The sequence below is a fragment of the Astyanax mexicanus genome, chromosome 20 (genome assembly GCF_023375975.1).
Source record: "Astyanax mexicanus isolate ESR-SI-001 chromosome 20, AstMex3_surface, whole genome shotgun sequence".
Taxonomy (NCBI): Eukaryota; Metazoa; Chordata; class Actinopteri; order Characiformes; family Acestrorhamphidae; genus Astyanax; species Astyanax mexicanus.
In genome coordinates this window covers 36,767,777-36,791,605 of record NC_064427.1, presented here as the reverse complement: position 1 = coordinate 36,791,605, position 23,829 = coordinate 36,767,777, and the positions used below count along the sequence as shown (strand labels likewise).

The window sequence follows — 23,829 nt, the reverse complement described above, 5'->3', positions numbered from 1 at the left end:
TCAAGTTAGAACAGAACAGAAAATAGCCAGTCATGCAGGAACAGAGATGGATACTCTCTCTCTCTCTCTCTCTCTCTCTCTCTGTTTTCATCTTGTTCTTTAATTCTGGGTGTAACACCTCAGTGTGAAGAATGGATAGATAGATTTATTTAGTATTTTTTCTGTTTTGTTTTTTAGTATCCTTTCTTCTCATGCAGGATAAAGCAGGGAGAATGTGGATATATTGTGGTTTGTCTTTGTGTGTGTGTCTTTGTGTGCGTGTGTGTCCTTTTCTAATTAAGATGAAGTCTCATTCGATCACGCTCAGTACGGATGATTTGTCTCAGTCTTGCTTCAGCAGCCAGACTACAGTCGTCACGCTTGTCACCTTGATTACCTGAAGCTCTGCTTAAACTGACACCCGTTTCCTTCCCCATAATTCACTGTTCCACACACATCACATCATACGCACACACACACATGTGCACGCACACGTCACACACGACACATTACACACAAATCAAACCTAAACTTAAAGAATGATGCTCTCTACTGTTAATTACAAAAAAACTAGATAATAATACTCTATTCTTTCTACATGTCCTTTTCTTTTCAGTCTCTTTATATGCCCCTGTCTCTCTCTCTCTCTCTCTCTCTCTCTTTGTGTGTCCTTGTCTCGTTCGCCCCACCAGAGTCACTGTCAGTAGTAGAGAAGTGAATAATCAGACTGTCTCTCTCTGGCCCGCTCTCCGACGCACCATCTGCTGCTGAGCCATTCGTTTAGCCCCAATAACACCAGGCTGTCTCTGTCTTCACGTCTGTTCCAGACTGTACACACTCCGGGTGCCCTCCGCCATGACCTTCTCAAGTGTTTTAAACTCTGCGTGAATGTGCTCTGCTGTGCCCTAAGAACAGTGAGCAGAAATCCAGTAAAGTCTTTATCTCTGGTCTGCTGCGTCTGCTGTTGCTACAACATACAGAGACCACTTTCCACTGCAGGGCTAAATGGTCCTGAGCATGAATTAAGAAATTAAGATCGTAAATTGTCTTAAATTTGCTGTAAATTTGTTGTAAGTAATACATTTACCAGGGAGAGAACTAAGCCTAGCAGAGAGCTGGCTAACATTAACACGGAGATAACTTAGCAGGTTAGCAGAGAGCTACCTAACTTTACTGGGGACAGAACTAAGGTTAGCGGAGTGTCAGTTACATTAGCATTGAGCTAGCTAACATACTAACATTAGCAACGAGTTAGCTTCATTACCAAGGAGAGAACTAAGGTTAGCAGAGAGCTAGCTAACATTAGCGGCAAGTTAGCTTCATTACCAAGGAGAGAACTAATGAGACCACTTAAAAATTATGAGTTTCTCCGATTTTACCAAATTGAAAACCTCTACAATATAATTAAGGAAGATGGATGATCAAAAGCCATCAAACCAAACTAAACTGCTTGAATTTCTGCACCAGGAGTGACATAAAGTTATCCAAAAGCAGTGTGTGAGACTGGTGGAGGAGAATGCCGAGGTGCATAAAAACTGTGATTAAAAACCAGGGTTATTCCACCACTTTATGAATATGAACTTGTTTTCTTTGCATTATTTGAGGTCTGAAAGCTCTGCATCTTTTTTGTTATTTTAGCCATTTCTCATTTTCTGCAAATAAATGCTCTAAATGACAATATTTAATATAAATCAACATTATTCAAATTATTTTTTTCAAATAATATTTTGTAGCACAGTTTGCCCTTTAGTTATTATTTATTAGTTCTGGAGAGACACCAGAACATGTGTTCTGAGGAAGGGCACATAAATTTCCCTCTAGAGAGAGGTGATTATTTATTAATGTATGCTATCAACATGTCTGCACCGTCTCACCTGCTGCCACTCCGACGTGAAGCAGCTGATGATTAGTAGCTGACGGCATGATTCTGAAAGCAGTGTGTTCAGTCCAAATGGACGCCATATTTGTCCTCTTCACACAGCTCGTTAAAGCAATCGCTGCTGCTTCTGTGTAATCAAACCAGCATCTTCAACAGCTTTATTCTGAGCCCAATGGACCAGCTGCATTTGTACATGTCAGGGATAAGGGAAAAATTTTGTATTTTGTAGATCCCCCACGACCCCCCTCCTATTCATTCTTTGTCTTCTTAAGTGGCATGCTGGTTAGTGTTATTATCTTATAGCTTGTTATAGCTTTTTTTTTTTTGCTGTAGATGAATGGCAGAAGAAGGGGACACCTCTTTTAATTAGTCCTGCATTCTAATTGCTGGATAATGTGCATCGATTCAGATCGCTTTGTGCTGATAAATTATAGAATCACACGCCGGAGGGAAGTGGCGGAGTGGAGAAGGACTTCATTAGTTTTCTCGTCAAATATCGTCTGCACGCATTTCTGATGAGGCAGTCTGGGTGATAAGGGTTGCCCTTGAAGCGCAGAGACAGCCGTGCTCGCGTTTAATGCAACGCTCGCTGCTTCGACAAATTAGAGGGCTTACTTGGCCTGGAGTCATCACACTGGAAAAGACAAAAGGCAGCTAGAAGTCCAGTTCATTTTACAATCAGCAGCAGTGAAGCACTGACTTCATCCTCACCAGAGAAGTGTATTTTTACAGAAACAGTCAAATAAGGATTTAAAGGTTTCACATTATAAAAGGCTGTGGTACTGTGAAAGAACACATATGGAATAACACACTGACCAAAATATTTGATAGATAGTTAGATATACAACAATTGACAATTAAATGGCTCGTATTGGTGCAAAACTCATTGCACATTGTTATATCTCAAGCAGATTTGTAAATGATTGCCAGTGTGGTCAGATTAGATACGGGGTCTTTATGCCACAAGAGGGCGTTAAAAAAAAGTGTTTCAGCCACTGCCCTTTTAAAAGGCTCTTAGAGACTACTTTTGGTTAGTGTACCTTGGGTAGTGTAGTGTCTGCCTCTACAGTGCACACAAAGTTATCAAAATATGACACACCACTGGACTGAAATGGAATCAAATCGTATTTCGCATGGAATCTAGGTTCTGATTGGGATCCAATGTCCTTTGGTTTTAAATATGGAGGCCGTATCGCAGGGTCATCGCCTGGCCTGAGCTGCCAGGGCTACAGCCCCGACTGATTATCCAGAAGCTCCGAACTGTTTTGCTAAGCTCAGCTGTATTATTAATGAGGTGACAGGTCACTGACCGCTGTTTAAATGGGGAATCTCTTAGCGCCAATCACGGAGCCAGTTCAAGGATAAAGTTCCGTCTTTAAGGAGAAACTTGAGCTTGAGGAGTGTCAGTGCGCTAGCAGTGAGTATGCATGTGCTGTAGCCATAAAAATGCAAAAAAAAAAATCATTCTTAATATTATTATCGAGTCAAACATTATAAACTGAACAAGTTTTTTTAATCAGATATTACAAGTGATTTTAAATATGTTTCTAAAATGGTATTCCAATGTTTGTTTTCCAGTATTTTGGTCTCTCCTCGCTGGTCTTGCATGACTGGAAGTAGGTACCCACTCGCATTGCTACCTCAAGGCAAGGGGGAGATCTGTGCATGCTCTTTTTTGAGTTTGACAGCAGCTTGCAGCTAGCTAATGTTGAAACAAATATGGATATATGGCGATTTTACGAAAAGAAAGGTAACAGTGGCTAACCATGTAGACTGTGATGAGATGTGTTGAGAGCTGGTTAAAAAGACACGTCTCCCAATCAAAACACACAGATCAAACCCACTGTGTGCTTAATAAAAATGCAGCTTGTGACTAATCGGTTAGTTTAACTTTGGAATTAGCCAGGTAGGTAGTCAACGTTTCAGCCAATAACTATTTAACTTTCAAGTTGCATTCACTAATTTAGGATTCCAGGACTTACTGTAAACTATAATGAACAAAATATATACTTACCCTTTCATTCTTGCATTGTGATAACTTACTTCAGCATTATTTTCACATGTATAAAGCAGGAAAAATGTAAAAGCATAATAATCGGTCGAGACAAATTGTGATCCACATTGTGATGGCTAAACAACTGGGTGAGAACATCTCCAAAACATCAGGTACGTCTTGTACGGTGTTTGTGACATGCAGTCCATGCCTTGAGAGTTTTGGTGCTGCAATGAGCCCTAAACAACATTGGAAGGATTTTAAAGTTATGGCTGTTTGGTGTCATGAGTAAATGTTTATTCATAAATGTTCATTTCTATAGTAATTATTCTAAATAGCTTGGAAAATTCGATAAAAATAATATGTATGCTTGTCTAGATATGACATAAGTAATGAGGAAGAGACATGTGGGCAGTTACATTGTGAGAAGATGACATAATGACATGGTGGCGGTCTGAAAGGATGTGGAAGGATGTGTAGCTGGTCAAGTAGCCCTTACTGAGGAAAGGAAACAGACACAAATACTTTTAGAGCATTTCCAAAGGAAACTGCTGAAGCTGCTGGAGATCTCAGAACAATAGACTGCCCACCCCAGAGACCAGACCTTTCTGAATGTGTTTGTTAGAAAAAAACTTTAAATCCACCTTTAATAATCCAGTAATCATGTGTAGATTCCACTTTTGAAGGTGTCCTGTCGCACATTGTAAGTCCAAATGTTTGTGGTCACCCCTTTATTGAAATAATTTGGCAATTTTACATAGCAGCCATTGCTGACACAGATGTGCAAATGCACAGACACAGCTCTCTCAAGCAGATAAACTTAAACCTATTGCGACGATACCTAATGCTAGGCGTGGGCTAGTCTCCACAGCACAGCAATGAGCTGTGAAGCAGTGGAACAGTGTACTCTGGTGAATGATGTTGGAGAGTTGGGGATAAGGATACATATTTCACACATTTCCAACAGGTCAGTGGCAGTATTCGGTAGCTTCTATCAGCTATGGTTAAAGTCACTAGTATATACAGCTCTGGAAAACATTAAGAGATCACTTCAGTTTCTTTATCAGTTTCTCTGATTTTGCTATTTATAGGTTTATGTTTGAGTAAAATGAACATTGTATGTTTATTCTATAAACTATAGACAACATTTCTCCCAAATTCCAAATAAAAATATTCTCATTTTGAGCATTTATTTACAGAACATGAGAAATGTCTGAAATAACAAAAAAGATGCAGAGCTTTTTTTTTTAATTATCCAAAATATATCTAAAAAATTTTAAAGAAGTGTTAATTATTATAAATATAATCAATATTTAGTGCAATAGTGTACCATACCTCTCACAGGTAATGGGTCAATTAGAATAATTCACTAGTTTTTCATGAAAAAAATACATGATCAAACTTTTTTTGATGTTTCACTACTTTATTAAATTTAAAATACCAACATATAAAACAGTAGTTTAACATAACATTGAAACATAATTTTTTTTTTTTTTTTTTTTATAAGAGGATGGTTATGAATATGTGAGAAGAACCATGTTCATATTATATGTTGATTACACTAATAAAGGCAAGCAAAAGAAATTTCATACTAAAAAAATATTTTTAACTATTTTTCCTAGATCTTCAAACTTCAAGACGAGTCAAATTGACCCGTAACATAACAGGAAGGTTAAGAGTTCAGAAATCAATATTTGGTAAAATTAGGTGGAATAACCCTGTTTTTTATTTCACAGTTTTCATGCATCTTGGCATCATGTTCTCCTCCACCAGTCTTACACAATGCTTTTGGATAACTTTATGCTGCTTTACTCCTGGTGCAAAAATTCAAGCAGTTCAGTTTGGTGGTTTGATGGCTTGTGATCATCCATCTTCCTCTTGATTATATTCCAGATGTTTTCAATTCGGTCAAATCAAAGAAACTCCTAATTTTTACGTGGTCTCTTATTTTTTTATGTAAACGAACATTGATGAACATGTACCTACAGAAAATTGAGTGTATCACTTTTTCCACTGTGGCTCCTGGGCTGCGAGGGCTGGCGAGGTTGTGTTTGAGGGAGCGGGTGATAAGAGGACGTCTCAGCTCTCTGGGGAAGGAAACATTGGCCTTCCTGTCCCATGTGTCACTGCTCTGACAAGACAAGCGCCCTGGGGTTTCCTTAAGCAAATGAAGAAGGACCTTGTAAATGTGTGTGTGTGTGTGTGTTTGTGTGTGTGTGTGTGTTTGGTGTGTGTGTAAGTAGGGAGGGTTTGTGGTTAAGGTGTTCAAAGCTCACTGTGTGTCCTAGTTGAGATTCCTTTGGCAGGAGGAGAGTGTGTGAACAGGCTTGGGCTTGCTGTCTCTCTGTCCTGCTTTCGCCTCCTCTCCCTTTTCTCCTTCTGGGTTCATTTTTTTCCCCTCACTCTAACCATGGAACTGCATGCATGGATGGAGGTATGATTTAATTACATTAACTCACTATATTTGTACTATTCACTCAGTTTCCGCCTCTTTAACTGCATTTCGGGTTCCTCGTGTCTTGAAATGAGCGCAGGGTTTGATGCTTCCTTATAAGGTAGGATTATAAGATCAAAAAAAAGGTTTAGGAGCAGTGGTTTCATTGGTTGGTCTCGTTCATTCCAGTTGTCTTGAGAGACTTTAAGTAATAGATTAAATACATGTGCTTATGCTCTTGAGTAGCCTCTCTGTTGAGTCCTGTCTGAACTGTTTGCTTTAGTTCTGGCTGGTCTGTAGCGAGCTAAGCTCTGCTTCTATAGTTTTATATGTTTAGAAATGGTGTAATTATAGTGCTGAGGTTGTTTTGACTGTGTTGTGTGATGTTTCCGTCTAGTGCACCCTGGTTTGTAGCGTCTGTTGAGCAGTAGTTTAAAAACGTCTACTTCTGCTTCTGCTTTATTCTATATGCATATGAAATGATTGAGGTCACTTTTCCTGAAGTGTCCATCTGCTTTTTGCTGTATTTAAAGTGGACTTAAACCACATGACTCCATTTTCCATCTTCTCCTTTGACATACACAAGCAGCATGGAGTCACTTGCCATAAAAACATCATGGCAAGAAATTCTCTTCAGTTAAATCTTCACTTATCTTCATGTTGTAGGATCTTCTACCAGTTTGTTGGTTTGTTCATCACTCTGGACACATTTAACTCTAATTCCAAACCTTATTCCTGATCTCCTAGTAACTCCAAACTTACCTATTAGATTTATATCTTAGATATTTCTATGCAACTAAATGGGATTGAAAACCTCTATTTCACAGTTTCGAGTAACATAGTAGATATTTAGAGATTTTTAGTGGGTGATGAACCTGAGTTAGTTTAAAGCCATTTTTTCATATGCACTATTCACCTGTAAATATGTCATGTTCTTGACCTCATGATACAGAGAATATTCCAACTGGTACAGAGACTTAGGGTGAATCCCATTTCTCCCCTTGGCCCTACCCCTTACCCCTACCCCTCTGTTTTGCGCGTGCACGTCAAGGGGTAGGGGTGTCCCGATTCCTGTTAGGATGAAGTGGTAGGGGTAAGGGTAGGGCTAGTTAGCCCTTCAAACGGAGATTTTCCAGACCCACACTTCGTACCGAGGGGTATGAGAATGACTGGCAAGATGGCGGAACAAGCGACCAAAGAAAGTATTTTCCATGTTAAAAATTACGATTATTATTGTGTAGTTTTGATGTTTTATGGCTGAATTCTTCGTAACAAGCATAAAAAGGTCGCTAGTAGTTCGTTTCGGTAGCTAGCTAGCTAGCTAACTTTCCCGTTCCACCTTAAATGGTGCAACAGACGGCAGGCGCTACCGCATTTAAGGCGGAACGGAAAAAATAAATCAAATAAAAAATAATCAGAGCTAATTTCAGCTCCCCATCACAGATGAATTAAGGAATGGACAATATTAATTAATTTCTGCACGTCCTGCCCCCTTTCTGTACACATACAATGCCCTAAAGTTAACTAGTTAACCAGCAGCTAGGCTACTGAACTTTAGCGCTCCACTGCTATCATCACATCAGCCCAGCAGGGTCACCTACACACCACCGCTAGTAGCCTGGTCATAAATCAGTGCTATTTATTTATGTATTTATTGTTCATTGACAAACGTCATTGTGATATACCAGTGATTCCTCTGTCACTGAGGACCCATATTCTTGCACATTATATTGTTTTTGGAACACGTTACCTGCTCCAGGACCAGTGTTGGGAACCAGTGTGATATACAATTTCTAGTATATTATGGAGGCTATTTTCAATAAGATTCACCTTTCACCGGGTGCTTGAAGGGTTGTCCCAATTCCTAGGGGTAGGATTTTACCCCTTCCCCTTGTAACTCCGTTCCAAGGGGAAGGATTACACTCGAAAAGAAGGGGTAGGGGTAAGGGGTAGGGCCAAGGGGAGAAATGGGATTCACCCTTAGAATCTCATAGAAGCTAAAAAGCTTCACAATTTCATTTGCTTGTAGATGATTGAGTTGATTGTCTGTTTGTATAATACTGTAAATAAGTTCTGGCCAGACCTTTGCTGGTCACGATCATTGCCACAAACTGTCCTGTCCACTGTGGGTGGTAATGCCTTCCGTGAAGTACTCCCAGTACACTATCTAATCTAATCTGTCTAACACTGTGGATCGAGGAATGTTAAATGCCTGCATGACTTTAGAACTTAAAAAAATGCTTTCCAAAGCCTAGGCTGCTGCCAAGGTTGGTTGCATTTCATGACTGGTACAACATAGACGGCTGTACCAAACTGAAGGACCCTTCATCCCTTGGTTACCCAATGAGGTACATCACAAAGAGAAAAAGAAACATCAATCCATCCAACTTCTACCGCTTATCTGAGGGTCTGGGTCGCAGGGGCAGCACCCTAAGCAAAAAGAAAACAGACCTCCCTCTCTCCAGCTACATTTTCCAGCTCTTCTAGGGGGATAGCAAGGCGTTCCTAGGCCAGCCGAGAGATATCCAGCGTGTCCTGGGTCTTCCCTGGGGTCTCCTTCAATTTGGACACTCCCGAAACACCATGGCAGGGAGGTGCTCAGGAGGCATCCTGAGTAGATACCCGAATCAAATCACAGCACTAAGAAAACTGAGCGAATATGTCTGAAAACGAAGCCTCTAGTGCAGAGTTCATTTTAAAATGGTAGTATTTAGAATTATGATTTATTTATTTGAAGAAATTGAAAGGTTTGTGCTGCAATTTGACTATGTGATGTTTGCGCATTACGGTCCTACTCAGCTGCATCCTTGACACAGCATCATTTGGCACCTACTTTTAGGCCTTGCTTGAACTCCAGTAATTCATGATGCTTTTCTATGAGAGCAATATCCAGTTTTCAACCTCATTTACAAGATAATACCTCGCAACCTATACAGGTATGGGTTTTTCCAAGCCGCCCCCTGAAGTAACACTTGATGAACAAGTGCTACTAGCTTGTAATCGGATGCTGTGGTTGCAGTGTTGCAGTGTGTGCTGCACTGGGCAAGTGGGGGCGAGAGACATGCTGTTTGATGAGCTTCTCCCTCCTCCAGCCCCTGCCCCTCCCCTTCTGTCTCTCATCCTGCTGCAGATGGGATTATTATTGTTATTATTCTCTGTCTGTTTCTCTCTCTCTCTTTCTCTCTCTTAGGCTCTCTATCTCTTGGTCTCTCTATCTTTTGCAGATCTACTTCCGCCAGAGCTCTGTACTTTCTGTCCGTCCTCCTGAAGAACAGATGAGGGAGGCTTAGAGAGAGAGAGAGAGAGAGAAACAGAAAGAGAGAGAAAGAGAGAGAGAGAAAGAGAGAGAGAGAGAAACCAAGACTGAGAGGGAAGTGTGAGCAGGAGGGAGGAAAGGAGGGGTGAGCTGGAGCTGGTTGATCAGGGTAGTGGTGTGGGGAACAGAAAAGAACAGAAGGTTCCTCCCTTTCTGAGAGCTGCTGCAGCATTCGTTCTCACACTCGTTTTCGGCTCTGTGGCGGAGATAAACTGAAGGTTGTGGAGTCAGGGTTGGTCTTTCCTTTGGAGGTCACCCCGTAGTGACCTCTGCGACCTTTGTGAGGGCCAGCATGCCTGTGCTGTGGAAAAACAGAAGCTCCAAGCGCTCCTCGGAATCCATCTGTGACGTGCTGCAGCTGGTGAGCTTACCTACACCTCGGAGTGTGTGTGTGTGTGTGTGTGTGTGTGTAGAACCTGTGTGTGTGTAGAGCCTGTATGTGTGTGTGCACCATTTCCAACGTTACATAATCACTCTTGCTTAATACTTTGCTATTCACGGTCTGAATTTCTGGTATTTTCTAGTGTGTTCTGCAGAGTTGTCCAATGGTTCAAATGGTAAATCGCACTGTATTGCGTAGTTTAGACTTGTTCATTGGGATTCAATGCATGCATTCAATTAAATGGATTAAACATGAGCTATTTGATTGGCTAAGACCATTTTAGGCTTAATTATCATCATGTGAATGCAGGGTTTGCCTAAGGTTTCTACAGAGATCTACATTGAGGACAACTGTGACTTAATTCATCATTTTTGATTACATTTGTCCTTTTAAACAAAATGTGATTCTGTTGTTGTTCTTTACATTGTTCTTTATATTTAACAACACTGTGAGCACCTTCTTGTACTTGTTCTCATATTCACTGTACATTATATTAGCTCCACTGACCACTGACCATTTCCTGCATGATTTATTATCCTTCTTTGACCCTGTTCTTTAATCAACAGTCCTCCACAGGACCACAGCAGAGCGGGTACTGTATAATTTGGATAGTGTGTGAGTCATTCTCAGCATTGCAGTAACACTGGCATGGTGGTGATGTGCTGGTGTGTATTGTGCTGGTGGTATTATTAGATCAGCTGCAGCAGTGCTGCTGGAGTTTTTAAACAAACCAATGTCTCTGTTGGACTGATAATAGTCCACTAATCTAACAGTGTCCTATGGCCAGGTTTCTTGTCAGCAGTGATGAAGGACTAGAATATGAACAACACAAACTGTACAGCAACAGATTCAGAGCTATTCTGTCTCTGACTTTGCTTTATCTACACTGTAAGCCTGGATAAGTTGAATTACTTAGAACATTTGAGGAAACCGGTTGCCTTAAAAAAGGTAAGTAATAGGTAATGAAGACTTAAGTTAGCATAAGTTAGAACATCAAGTTATTACAACTAAAGGGAGAGTTGATTTAACTTTTTTATTTGTGTTATACTGTAATAATAAGTTCAGTTTACTTAACATTTTTAAAGCAGGCGGTTTGCTCAAATTTAAGGTAAAAGTAATGGGTAATGAAAACTTGAGTTAGCATAAATTAAAACATCAAGTTATTACAACTAAAGGGGAAGTTGAGTTATTTCTGAGGTAGCCCAGGGGGAATCACTACACACTGATGATTAGAGTTAGTCAGAAACTGTTGGACACACCCAGTATGCAAATAGATTGTGACAGAAGCCAATGGAAAAGAAGCTGCCAATGGCAACAGACTAAACTCTGTTGTTAGAAGGTGATTCAACTTATAACTCAAAGATCTCAGTTTAAATGTATATGTGCCCACAAACGTTCAACTAACTCAAAATAGTTGAGTATTGTTTAAAAATATCAAATTTTATGTAAAACAGACTTGAATCATTAGAGTTCAAACAACGTATGGGTTTACAGCGTACAAGGTGGAGCAGATAGTTGAGGGTGTTTTATAAAGTGGATGTTTAAGAACTCCAGCAGCACTTCTGCTGTGTCTGATCCACTCACTGTACCAGAACAACACACACTAACACCTTATACACCACCACCAATGTAATCACTGCTAATCACTGCAGTGCTGAGAATTTATGAACCACCACCCATTGAAAAACAGGGTGAAAGGAGGGTAAATATAGAGGGTGAAAATGTAGAGGTATAAAAGCTTAAGACTGGTAAAGTGAACGAATGGGGTGTGAGACTGCATGACAGTTTTTGAAAAGCTGCAGTATTGTGTTGATTACAGTACTAAGTTTCAGTACTGTATTGATTGGAAGGGGGGTCAGGATGCTGAGTGAGTGTGTGCTGAAGTCCAGCATCATAAAGAAGTTTGAGTTTCGTCAGCACCGATACTTGAGCGTATAAGCATTAGCCGCTAACCATGTTAAGCGCTGGCTCTTTTGCCGTTCAGAGGTGAGTATATCAGTCTGTAGCCTGCTACTAACCCCGGGTAGAACTGCTGAAGCAGCATTAGCATTAGCCACTAACCACACTAGGCACTAGCACTTTAGCCGTTCAGAGATGAGTATATCGGACTGTAGTCTGTGTGTTTAACATGGTAAAACAACCTATGTGGGATGAACCACTAGCTAATAGCACCCTGTAATACTGTGTAAATAAACAGAAGTGCTTTACTCACCAATATAAACAGTTTTCAGAAAAGGAATGTGTGTAGATTAAAAGAAAATGTTTTTTTTAAGAATTACAGTTTTGTTTACCTACCTTAGCGTTACCGCCTATAAGGAAAACATGGCGACACCCTTGTTCCTTACTATCGTCGCTTAAAATGCACTTTATAATCCAGTGCGCCTTATGTACGAAAATAGACCAGAATATAGACATTAATTGATAGTGCGTCTTATAGTAAAATGTAAAAAAATTCTTAAGGTAGGTGAAAATAATCTGCAAATCTCAAAATGAGTGAAGGTAGACGTAAATCAAGCATAAATCAAGAATCAGATTATCGTGTGTTTGTTTTGAGTTCAGATTACTTAAAATAAGGATAAAAATATTAAGTAAGGCTGATTTAGATCGAATATTCCTAAAATAAGCTAAATAAACTCACACTTACAATTCTTAGTAAGACAAAAATAGAAAGAGAGAAAAAGGTTTTAAGTTTTATTGACTTAAAATTAGATGCTTTTACTTAACATTTTGTTTTATACAGTGCAGAAAACAGAAAGACTACTTAAGTCTGCAATTATAGAACTCATAGTGTTTCTGTATGCTCAGTAGAGCTGATAATACAGTATGGACAGTGATATGACTGAATATATGTACATTCACTTCTTTCCCCCTGTTTTATTGTTGGTCATTTCAAGTCTGTCTATATCTGTCTCCATGCATCATGAATTAGGCAATTAATCATTTGCTGTAATTCATTTCTATGTCTGTCCATCAGACTGTCATTTGTTTATCTCTGAGCTCTTCAGCGGCTGTCCAATCAAATTAGAGGAGGCAGATGGGCTGTCAGTCTGTCTTTCTCTGTTAGTCAGGGAGGAGGCCATATCTGTCCTTTACCCCACTGTACACAGATCTGTTCCACCTCTGCCCTAGAGGTTCTGAGAGGAACTCGGGTTTGCAGAAGGCTGAAGGAAAGGGTGAGCTAATATATATATATATATATATATATATATATATATATATATATATATATATATATATATATATATATATATATATAATTAAAATAAGGTGCATCATCATAAATACATTAATAAAATGTTACATAAACATTTGTGGTGTCAATTAATAAAAAATAGAATTAATCATTAACAATAGAACTCTGTGATTAATCACAATTAACTAAACCTTTGATAATGGGTATTTAAACGTGAATAAAAGACTTGTATTATTGGTGCAAATGCCTTTAAAAAAAATAATATATTAATCACGACAATATTCTGTGACTAAATCATGGATAAAATGCAACACAGCATACAGAGCAAACACATCTCAGAGCATTGGAGAGCTGATATCACATAGTGCCTCTGCTTAACAGACTGTTAGCAAATGAAGAGAAATTGGTTCTGCAACAGTTCAGTCACAATGCTGAAGTGAGATTCTAATTCTTGCACCAGATTATAGCTGCTGTGGCTTTTATGGTGAAACAGAAACTATAGTCGGATGAATAGTGCTGGCCTAGGTAGGCCAAATACAGCAGCTATGTTAGAGAACACATTCTACACAGTAGCAGGTTCATTTGGACACATCAGCTTAGTATAATTACATTACATTACATTACATTACTTTACATTACATTACATTTGGCAGACGCTTTTGTCCAAAGCGACTTACAATAGCGAGGTACATTAAGTATAATATTAAATGGCATCAGACTCAGTGATGTTTAACAGATACATAGTAGTAGTACATGCTGTACTTGTGACAGATAGCTTCCCTTGTAAAAGAAACATGTATTAAATATATATTTTTAACAGTATACTAAACATGGAAAAGTAAACACTTTTTAAAATTTACTACTACTTTATTTAAATACATACTAAATGTATTTTTTTGGAACAACTTATGGCAACTTAAGTATATTTCAGTTTTAATTAAGCTATATTTGAACACAACATAAAATCATTAGCTTTTTTTAGTGCTTTTTTCGTGCAACTTCTGTGAACTTAAGTAGATTTAAGTACATGTTTTAAAACACCTTTTTTAATACACTTGAAGCATATTGTAAATACTTTGCGTATCGATGCACATATATTTTTATCAACACAACATACAATTTAAAGCAAATTGCTTAAAAATAAAGGTTTGAAAATACAGAGAAAATATATTTATTGTGCATTGTCATAAAGTATTACATTGCAAATGTTTTTTTTGTATTCTTTACCTAATTAAAACATACTTTTAATGCTCTTAAGTATACTTCCTTTGCACAAGGGTTCCCTAACGATCTTAATAATTTAAGTAGCATACTGAATGATAAAATACAAAAATAAATATATTTATGTAAGTAAGATAACACAACAAGATGATGAAATCCTGCACCAAACAACTGGAGTATTTCAGGCCCATCCTCATCTTTTTCCCTCTGCTGTCCCATTCACTCATCATTTATTATATTTTTGCTTTTATGTCCTATACTGACTTATTAATTTATGCGTATTTGCTTTTCAGTTACTTTATTTATTTTCATTTTAATTTTTTTAATTATTTTATTTCTGTTACTGGTGCCATGCATTCATCATTACAACAGTATTTTGTGGTAAATTTACATGCAAGTGCAAATTCTGAACCCTTAAACCTAGTTATTAAGCTAGTTATTGTAGGCATTTCGCTTTGCTGTTCATAACAGCATAACAACATAATTACAGAGTTGTTTACACAGCAAATTTGTCAATCAACAAATATAATCAACATTGTTCATGGTACATTAACCCTGTTACTGTTTTAAAAATGAGTGTTGATTAAATACATTGATTTAACACTGGGAGATTTGCTGTATACATAATTACACAGTAGTGACGATTATATTTAAAATATGAAATGAAAAATATGAAATATGAAAGGTTTAAAGCATTGTTTCAGTAAACATAAACCCCAGTCAGTTGCAGATAAATGTTAATAATGATTTAAAAACACTCTTAGATTATGGTAGATCGAAATTGAGTCTCAGACGTCCCCAAAAAATACCTGAAATTACAAAAATTAAAAAAAAAGTTATTCCATACTTTTGAATATCAGTGTACTAACTACTGCAAATATAGTATTGATTAAATGTTTAAAATCTGCTCTGTGCATAAAAAAGAACAAATTTTAGTGAATTATTAGTGATATTAAAACACAATGTACAAAAACAGTCTATTAACCGATAAAAAAGGGTTTACTTTTCATACGTTTACATGTTCTTAGGTTGTATACAGATCAGAACATTTAATTTCCTGGCTTAAACCAGTTTTTTTATCAGTTGTTTTAAATCTCCAAACACCTTTGTAGCCACATCAGGTGCGCTACAGCTTGGTTGGAATGAAGGCCTGCAAGCACAGCAGCCTTTTGCATATAAGATTAGACACTTCTGCTTTAAAGTGAATAATGCCAGTTAAGACTATTAGGCCTTGATATGGTGCTATTGTATAGTATGTTTATAATATGCTGAAAAAACACAAAGATAAAAATATAATAATAATAATAAACATGTTTTTTATTAAAATAGACTAAATTCTTCAACTAGTAGGTCTGTGTTTTAATTGCAAGACTAAAGCACCATTATGAGACATTTGCTACTGTAATCTGTAATAGGGGAAACATGTCTGTCTCAATCTGTGCATTGGGCTCAAGATGCTGCTAACTGCACTGTGTAACTCTGGTGAAGTGTGCAACAAAACAATCACGTGAAATGTGTAAAATGGCTTAATCTTTGGCTTAAAGTTAAATTGATGTACAATCCTGTAATAGTACATTTCCCCTTTCAGTCCATGTGTCCACGGTTCTGGATCTCTCTGCTTGTAAAATGCATGTGAAAAGTGTGTCCTGCAGGGATGGCTCAAAGCATAAATTACACTTTCTGACTATAGGGGCAACCTAGGAACAGAAATATGTAAATTCTCACATTATGTGGCTTTCAGGGCATTTTCACACAATCACTATTTGGTCCGGTTAAAACAGAATCTGGTTCTTTGCTTCGGCGAAAACAGTAATCGCTCTTTGGTGCAGATTAAAACAACCGGACCAAGACCTGCTAGTGGAGGTGGGCTCAGTCTGGTCCAAAACAAACTGTGGAGTGGTTCACTTTTGTGAGAAAATGATCCGGTCTTGATACGATCCAACTATCAAATATACTCCTTTTATTTGATCTAAACTGCTAATAAGGCAATTTTGATACATTAGCCAGATAACGCTAATTACCACAGCTCTGGACAAACGCAGTACCTGCTCCATGCTGTTTACACACGCTGTGTGTGCTGCGTTCACTACTCACAGCTACATGACTTAGTTTACTTTGTGTACACAAAATCTCTCGCTATATTTACTTTCTTGTATATTTATATTTACTCCCATGCCAGACAGCTCTGACCAATCAGAGGAGACAATGTGTTTGCATGGTTTATTGCCTGTGTGAAACCAAACCAAACAAAGGGACAAAAACGCTCCAAGTAAACAAACCCATCAACGGATCCAGACCAAAAAAAAAACCACAGGTGTGAAAATGCCCTAAATATCTATTCAAATATGCACCATTATTTCTCAGCCAACCAATATCATATACTGGAGAAATAAATACAGTAAAGAAAAGGGATTGACCCTTTTTCAGATCAGTATTTTTTATGTTGTTGTTTGTACATTAGAGGGATTAAGTCCTGTAGTGTCCTCTGTGCTTTAGAACTGAACAGAACAGCTGTAAAAAAATTTAAAGGTCCGCTGTGTGTACATTATATGCTTGTACAGGAGTGCTCATACTAGATAGGGGCAGTTTGAAGGGTGAGAAAAGGATGATACAGAGCAAGAGGCCGGAGAAACTGGTTGGAGGCCTGTAATGGAAAATTGGCTCTGTGTTATGTTTCCCAGAGGAGAGCAGCTGGACAGTAGCAGAGACAAGGGAATAAACACAGAAATAGAGTGAATGCTGGTGTTCGCTTCACCGCAAATGAAGCGCTTTGCATATCAAAAAGCAGAATGTATGCATTTCTTCACACCAGCTTTCTGAAAGTCTCAAAAACTCTCAGGCTGGAGAGTTTGCCTTGTCATTTTACACTTCAGCTTGTGTGGAGAGTGTGTATGTGTGTGCACAGCATTTGGTCTCAGACTGTAAAAATGCTCCAGATACCTCCTATAATCCATTTATTTTGACTGATCCCTGCAGAGCAGGACGGCGTCCTATATTTCAGTTTGGTTGGAGAAATTACATTTTTGTTCACGCATCTTCCATTGGAAAGTGGTCTGCATTCATCAATCACACAGCTCAGGCTATTATTCTTTTGCCGGATATGTGTGTGTGTGTGTGTGTGTGTGTGTGTGTGTGTGTGTGTGTGTAATGTGTGTTGAATTATAAGATGCCTCTATCATTTCAGATGTAAATATCAAGCTGAATTGTTATTCTTTTAGCTCTTTGTATTTTTTAGCTCATTTGATCCATTTTTTGTTCCTTTCTGTCATTGTTAAGGAAGTGTTGCACATTATACCTGTAATTGGTTTGCTGTAAATGTGTGTGTGTGTGTGTGTGTGTGTCTTAAAGTAAACTGTACCTGGTAAAGCCGGCTTGGCCACATTTCTCCCTCTTGTCCCTCCATCAGCAAATAACACAGCAGGGCCATTCCACTGAATGGGGGCCATTTGTTTTTTGTAACTCTTCCAAATAAAAGTTTTTTTTTATTTATCTTTTTTCAACTCTGAATCTAATAACACATGTATTCAACTATTCAAAACATGTACTAATATGTCAAACTCAGGCAGCTTTACTTGATTTTTTTCTAAGCAGGTTTCTAAGCAGAAGATGGTTAAAAAAATCACTCCTGTTACTGGCACTCTTTCCTGTTACTGGAACTCACTCCTGTTACTGGCACTCATTCCTGTTACTGGAACTCACTCCTGTTACTGGCACTCTTTCCTGTTACTGGAACTCACTCCTGTTACTGGCACTCATTCCTGTTACTGGAACTCACTCCTGTTACTGGCACTCATTCCTGTTACTGGAACTCACTCCTGTTACTTGCACTCATTCCTGTTACTGGAACTCACTCCTGTTACTGGCACTCATTCCTGTTACTGGAACTCACTCCTGTTACTGGCACTCATTCCTGTTACTGGAACTCACTCCTGTTACTGGCACTCATTCCTGTTACTGGAACTCACTCCTGTTACTGGCACTCATTCCTGTTACTGGAACTCACTCCTGTTACTGGCACTCTTTCCTGTTACTGGAACTCACTCCTGTTACTGGCACTCTTTCCTGTTACTGGAACTCACTCCTGTTACTGGCACTCGTTCCTGTTACTGAAACTCACTCCTGTTACTGGCACTCGTTCCTGTTACTGAAACTCACTCCTGTTACTGGCACTCATTCCTGTTATTTTTTATGTTTTGAGTAACAGGAATAACAGGAATGAGTTTTTAGCACAGAATAAGCAAAAACATGAAAAATAGCTAAATGCCAGCTAAGCTAATAGCACGAGGACACTGAGCACATTCTAGTGATTTTCCCAAAAAATGTGTTAAAAATAATAATAATAAGATCTAATAATTAATTTAGGTAACAGTGATGAGTGTTGAGATTGAGCTCCTCAGTCATAGTTTCAATAAGATCAAATATACAGAAAAAACAAATGAGAGAACTTAGTTTTGGTGTTCCCATGGTCTTCAGAAGAAGCCCATGTCACTTCCTGAAGATGTGACTCGTAAAATGTTCATGATGTTTCCGATGGGGTAATGTGTTACAGTAACAGGACTGAGTGAAAACCCAGAGACACAACTAAAATGTGTATTTTAACTTAAATATTATGGATGTATTATGGAAATATAAGCATATATGGGATTTCGAGTCACACAACAATGCAAAGTAATAAGTATATTTCATGGTAAAGTTTATAGTTAGTGAGTAGGGACAGGTAACACATACTATTTTTTCAGTGTTCCAAGTAGTTTATATAATATTTTGCTTTTGCAATTAGGTCAATGAACAAGACACTATGGTTATTAATAAAATGTATTTTAATTAATTTCCTGGGGACAGAAATGGCACAGATTCGGTAGAATATGTCAGTACACACAGATCATATAACCTCTTAAGACCAAAACCATAAGAGGAAATGCTAATGTTAGCTAATCTCAAGTCTTAGTTTTCCTTTGCTTCCTTTTAAAAAAGGCTAATTAAAGAAAGAGACTCCATGCACACTAAATCAGGAGACTATTAGTAGGTTTACTGTGAATAGAAACTGTTCACAGAGCTAGCCACCATGCTAACTGCTTGATTAGTTCCTAAAGAGCTGGTACATAAATCACCCACTGCCCCAAACATGACAGTTATAAATAAAATGTCATACTAAAACTCAAAGTAACACAGTGCTGTGTAGCTAGTTTGTAATTATCTGGCTTAATGATGCTCCCTTTTGTATTTTGTGTTAGTATTTTGTGGTAACTGAGTTAGCTACTTTGCTAACACCTATGGCTCTGGAAAAACGACCACTTAAAAAGTTTGATTTTACCAATTTTTTTTTAACCTCTGGAATATAATCAAGAGGAAGATGAATGATCACAAGCCATCAAACCACCAAACTGAACTGCTTGAATTTTTGCACCAGGAGTAAAGCAGCATAAAGTTATCCAAAAGCAGTGTGTAAGACTGGTGGAGGAGAACATGATGCCAAGATGGAAGAAAACTGTGATCAAAAAACAGGGTTATTCCACCAAATATTGATTTCTGAACTCTTAAAACTTTATGAATATGAACTTGTTTTCTTTGCATGATTTGAGGTCTGAAAGCTCTGCATCTTTTTTGTTATTTTAGCCATTTCCCATTTTCTGCCAATAAATGCTCGAAATGACAATATTTTTATTTGGAATTTGGGAGAAATGTTGTCTGTAGTTTATAAAATAAAACAATTCATTTTGTTCATTTTACTCAAACATATACCTATACATAGCAAAATCAGAGAAACTGATTCAGAAACTGAAGTGGCCTCTTAATTTTGTCCAGAGCTGGATGTTAGTTCAAATTGAATTAAATACATTTTTGGTTTTGTAATGTTATATTGGCAAGAATGCCCTGAAATATTGTGATATTATTTTAAGGCAACATTGCACAACCCTATAGATTACCCACATCTATGTACTGTGTCCTTTTCACTGTGGCAAGTGGATACCTCTAGTGAAAGCCTACAGTAATGTGTAGCACATAGTATGTGAATTATTACAGTTAGGCCCATAAATATTTGAACAGTGACACATTCTTCATACTTTGAGCTCTGCATGCCTCCACACTGCATTTCAAATTAAACACATGATTTATTGAAGTGTAGACTTTCAGGTTTAACTCAAGAGCTTGAACAAAAATATTCTATGAAGCATTTAGGACCTGCAACCATTTATATACAAAGCCTCCTCATTTCAGAAGCTCAAAAGAAATTGGGCAAATTTAATTTAGTGCTGCTGGATCAGGTTCAGATCTGGTGATTGACTCGTCCATTGCAGAATATTCAACTTCAGGGCTTTTTGAGTTCCTGAGTTCACCACTGCTCTCTTTTTCCCCAGAATGTACCAAACTGTTGATTTGGCCCTTCCTAACATCTCTCTATCTTTCTAATAGATTTCTTCTTACGTCAGATTAATGATGGTCTGTTACTCTTCAATTAATCCTTGTGTGGTGTTCATATTTTTGTTACTCGTTTACTTTGTTACTTGTATTTAATTCAGCAAAATTAAGCAATTTTACATTAAAATGCTTTACACATGCTCGCTTCACCTAAATTGCAAGCAATATAAACAGCTTACATGGTTAATATTTGCCCTTTACCTTTCTTATGTTACATTTCTTTTAAAAAGTGCTACTCTTTTTTTATTAGTTTTTTAATAAAATGTAAAAGAAAATTAATTAAACTCAAGATATGAGTAGAAAATTTGTTTAGTTTCAAATTTAATAATGAAGCAATGTTTATTAGCCCTTGGCCAAACATACTGTATGTAATATAAATATGTGTGTGTGTGGGGGGGGGGGGGGGGGGTGTACAGTGTATGTTTATTGAAAATGTGTTTTGATATATGTTTTTCACAAAAAATGAGCCAATGCCAATGAGTTTCAGTTAGAAAAAAATATTTTTTTAGTATAATTTGATGAAAAATGAAAACGGGTCCCACAGACCCGAACACCACACAAGGGTTAAAAGTGCCTTTGACCGCATGGTGTGGGTTCAAAGCAAAAGCTTCCAAATGCAAACACCAAAACTGGAATCAACTGCAAACCATTTTACCAGTTTAACTGATGGTGGATTAATTAGGGAATAGCACATGGAACCTAGAAAATAGCTTTTGAGATCAGACAGACAGACAGACAGACAGATAACAGGTATCCCTTATATCATTTGTACAACTTTTGATTACTTTACTTTCGATTCCATGAAATGAGGAGGCTTTATAGATAAATGGTTGTAATTCCTAAACAATTCATAGGATTTTTTTGTTCAACCCCTTGAATTAAACCTGAAAGTCTAAACCTTAATTGCATCCTATTTGTTACATGTTTTAATCCAAATATTTATGGGCCTAACTGTACATTCATGATGTGTCTGGTTATTTACGCAAATTATTTAACAGTGACTATATCACAACCTATGAAATCAAACCTATCTGACTGACTTTGTTGAAACCTCAGCAACTGAATTGCACAGAAGTTTGTGGAAAAAAATGAATTTTCATATAATGTTACCAGATATGTTGCTTTTATCCCATTTAAGTCATTAAAGCCTGTCCACAGATTAATATGGCTAAGAGCATATCCTTGCTGTCTATAATAGACAATAACTAAGGCCTAAGTGACTCAAATACATTTTTTGCTCAATGTGGCTCAGATCTGATTTTTTTCAGGGCTGTGTGAATGTGCTAAAACCGTTTTTTTTTTTTTTCAAATCAGATTTGAGTCACTTTCATATGTGGTCCTAAATTGAATACGTGCTCTCCACTCGGATTTGAGCAATGTGGCTAGTAATGTGAGCTTGGCCTAACAGCTTTTATTGATTTGTTATTGATAATTGATTTATTAGCAAAACCTGATAAATATACTTCTAATAATTGTCTGTATCTTCTTGCTCAAAAAAAAAAAAAAATATATATATATATAATTTTTCAGCTTTGTTACAACAACTCAGATAATGACAGGCTAAAGAATGTGAGCTCATCATTGAGAATGAGAACATTATAAAGTAGTTTAAACAAGAAAAATAGCTCCTTCTTTGCACCGCATTAAACAGATTAGAATCAGTAGAGTCAGAGACTTTAGATCATCATATTTCACATACTTCATCATGATGGGATTGTAAACACAGGTTTTTTTATGCACTAGATGATATCACCTGTCTTAAACGCAGAAGTGAGAAGAGGGCCAACTTAAGACATGGATCCTGAAAGGGGTGTGGCATTGTAAACCTGAGCAGACAAGCCATGATCTGTTCCTCTGCACCATCTTGTGTGATCTGCAGTGTGTTCATGCCTCCAGTTGTTTGCAATGGTTGTTTTATTGTTTTGCTTTCCGGTTCGTTCGGCTTCTAAGGTAATGGGTTAATTTTGTACTTAATGGTCAGTCAGTCAGTGGTCAGCACTAAACATGCTGTGAACCTTTAAAAATACAGGCTTATTGTTTATATGGTTAATTATACTAATGCTTATTATTTGGTAAATGTCGTATAGGAGTTTTGTAAGGCAGTATTAAAGTTTAAAACTGTGAGTAATGTTCTCTGTCTCTTTCTCGCCCTCTCTCTTTCCAGAGTACGGAGCAAGTGACCGCATTCTGTCGCAGCCTTCATGACATGAATCCTGTGGAGGCCCTGCCATCGTCCTCCTCTTCCTCCTCCTCCTCTTCCTCATGTATACCCAGCCCCATCTCCCCTGTGCCCGCCCCCGCCACCCAGCGGCAGCTGTCAGACGCAGACAAACTCCGGAAGGTCATCAGTGAGCTGGTGGACACGGAGCGCACCTACGTTAAGGTCAGCTGCTGCTGTGATCAAGGGTTTCATACTAATTATACACTAAACTGCAGCGCTGGTCTACATTACATACATAATTATTCAGTAACTTTTAACCCATAAATGACTTAGTATATGAATAAATTATGTAATGTACTTGTACATAAATTACATGAATGAAAAATATATTATCAGCATGATTTAAAGTAAGTAAACGAGTTTACTCACTTTTGTCAATAATTCTGCTGATATATTTTATTTATTTAGGTCTCATGGTCAGTATGTTTTCAGAACTTAAATTAGAGTTGAATGATAGGGGTTTTAGTGTGCTTTACAGGCCTTCAGCAGCTAAATAGCCTATAGAGATATATAATAGAGATATATATTTAATAAAAGACAAGACACAACATTTTTAACTACTCTAGTAGCCTCTGGTAACATTGAGTGATTGAAAAAAATAGAAATAGAAAAATAAACATTAGCTTGTCTAAAACTAGGTTTTGTTTCGAAACTACTGGCTGACCTGCTACATATAAGGTGGAATTTAAGGTGTTAGTAAAAAAAAAAGGGAAAATGCTAATTCTGATTTGCTTAATGTGTGTGAGATAAATTCGCTAAAATCTGCTGTTTAACTGTTTAACTACTCTAGC

General features: G+C 37.6%; 1 protein-coding gene across 3 annotated transcripts in view; it reads left to right on the top strand.

The window, feature by feature from the left end:
* The window catches only part of tiam1a (TIAM Rac1 associated GEF 1a), a 149,261-nt gene that overhangs the window by 105,917 nt on the left and 19,515 nt on the right, over window positions 1–23,829 (top strand). Inside the window, exons 1-2 of one of the 3 annotated variants that reach the window (XM_022681431.2) lie at window positions 6,090–6,285; window positions 22,982–23,200. In XM_022681431.2, coding sequence (XP_022537152.2) covers window positions 6,262–6,285; window positions 22,982–23,200 — 243 coding nt within the window. In that variant the 5' untranslated portion in view covers window positions 6,090–6,261. Of the gene's footprint in view, window positions 1–6,089; window positions 6,286–9,612; window positions 9,963–22,981; window positions 23,201–23,829 lie in introns of those variants that run through there. The other 2 variants (XM_022681430.2, XM_022681429.2) reach the window with 2 other exon arrangements.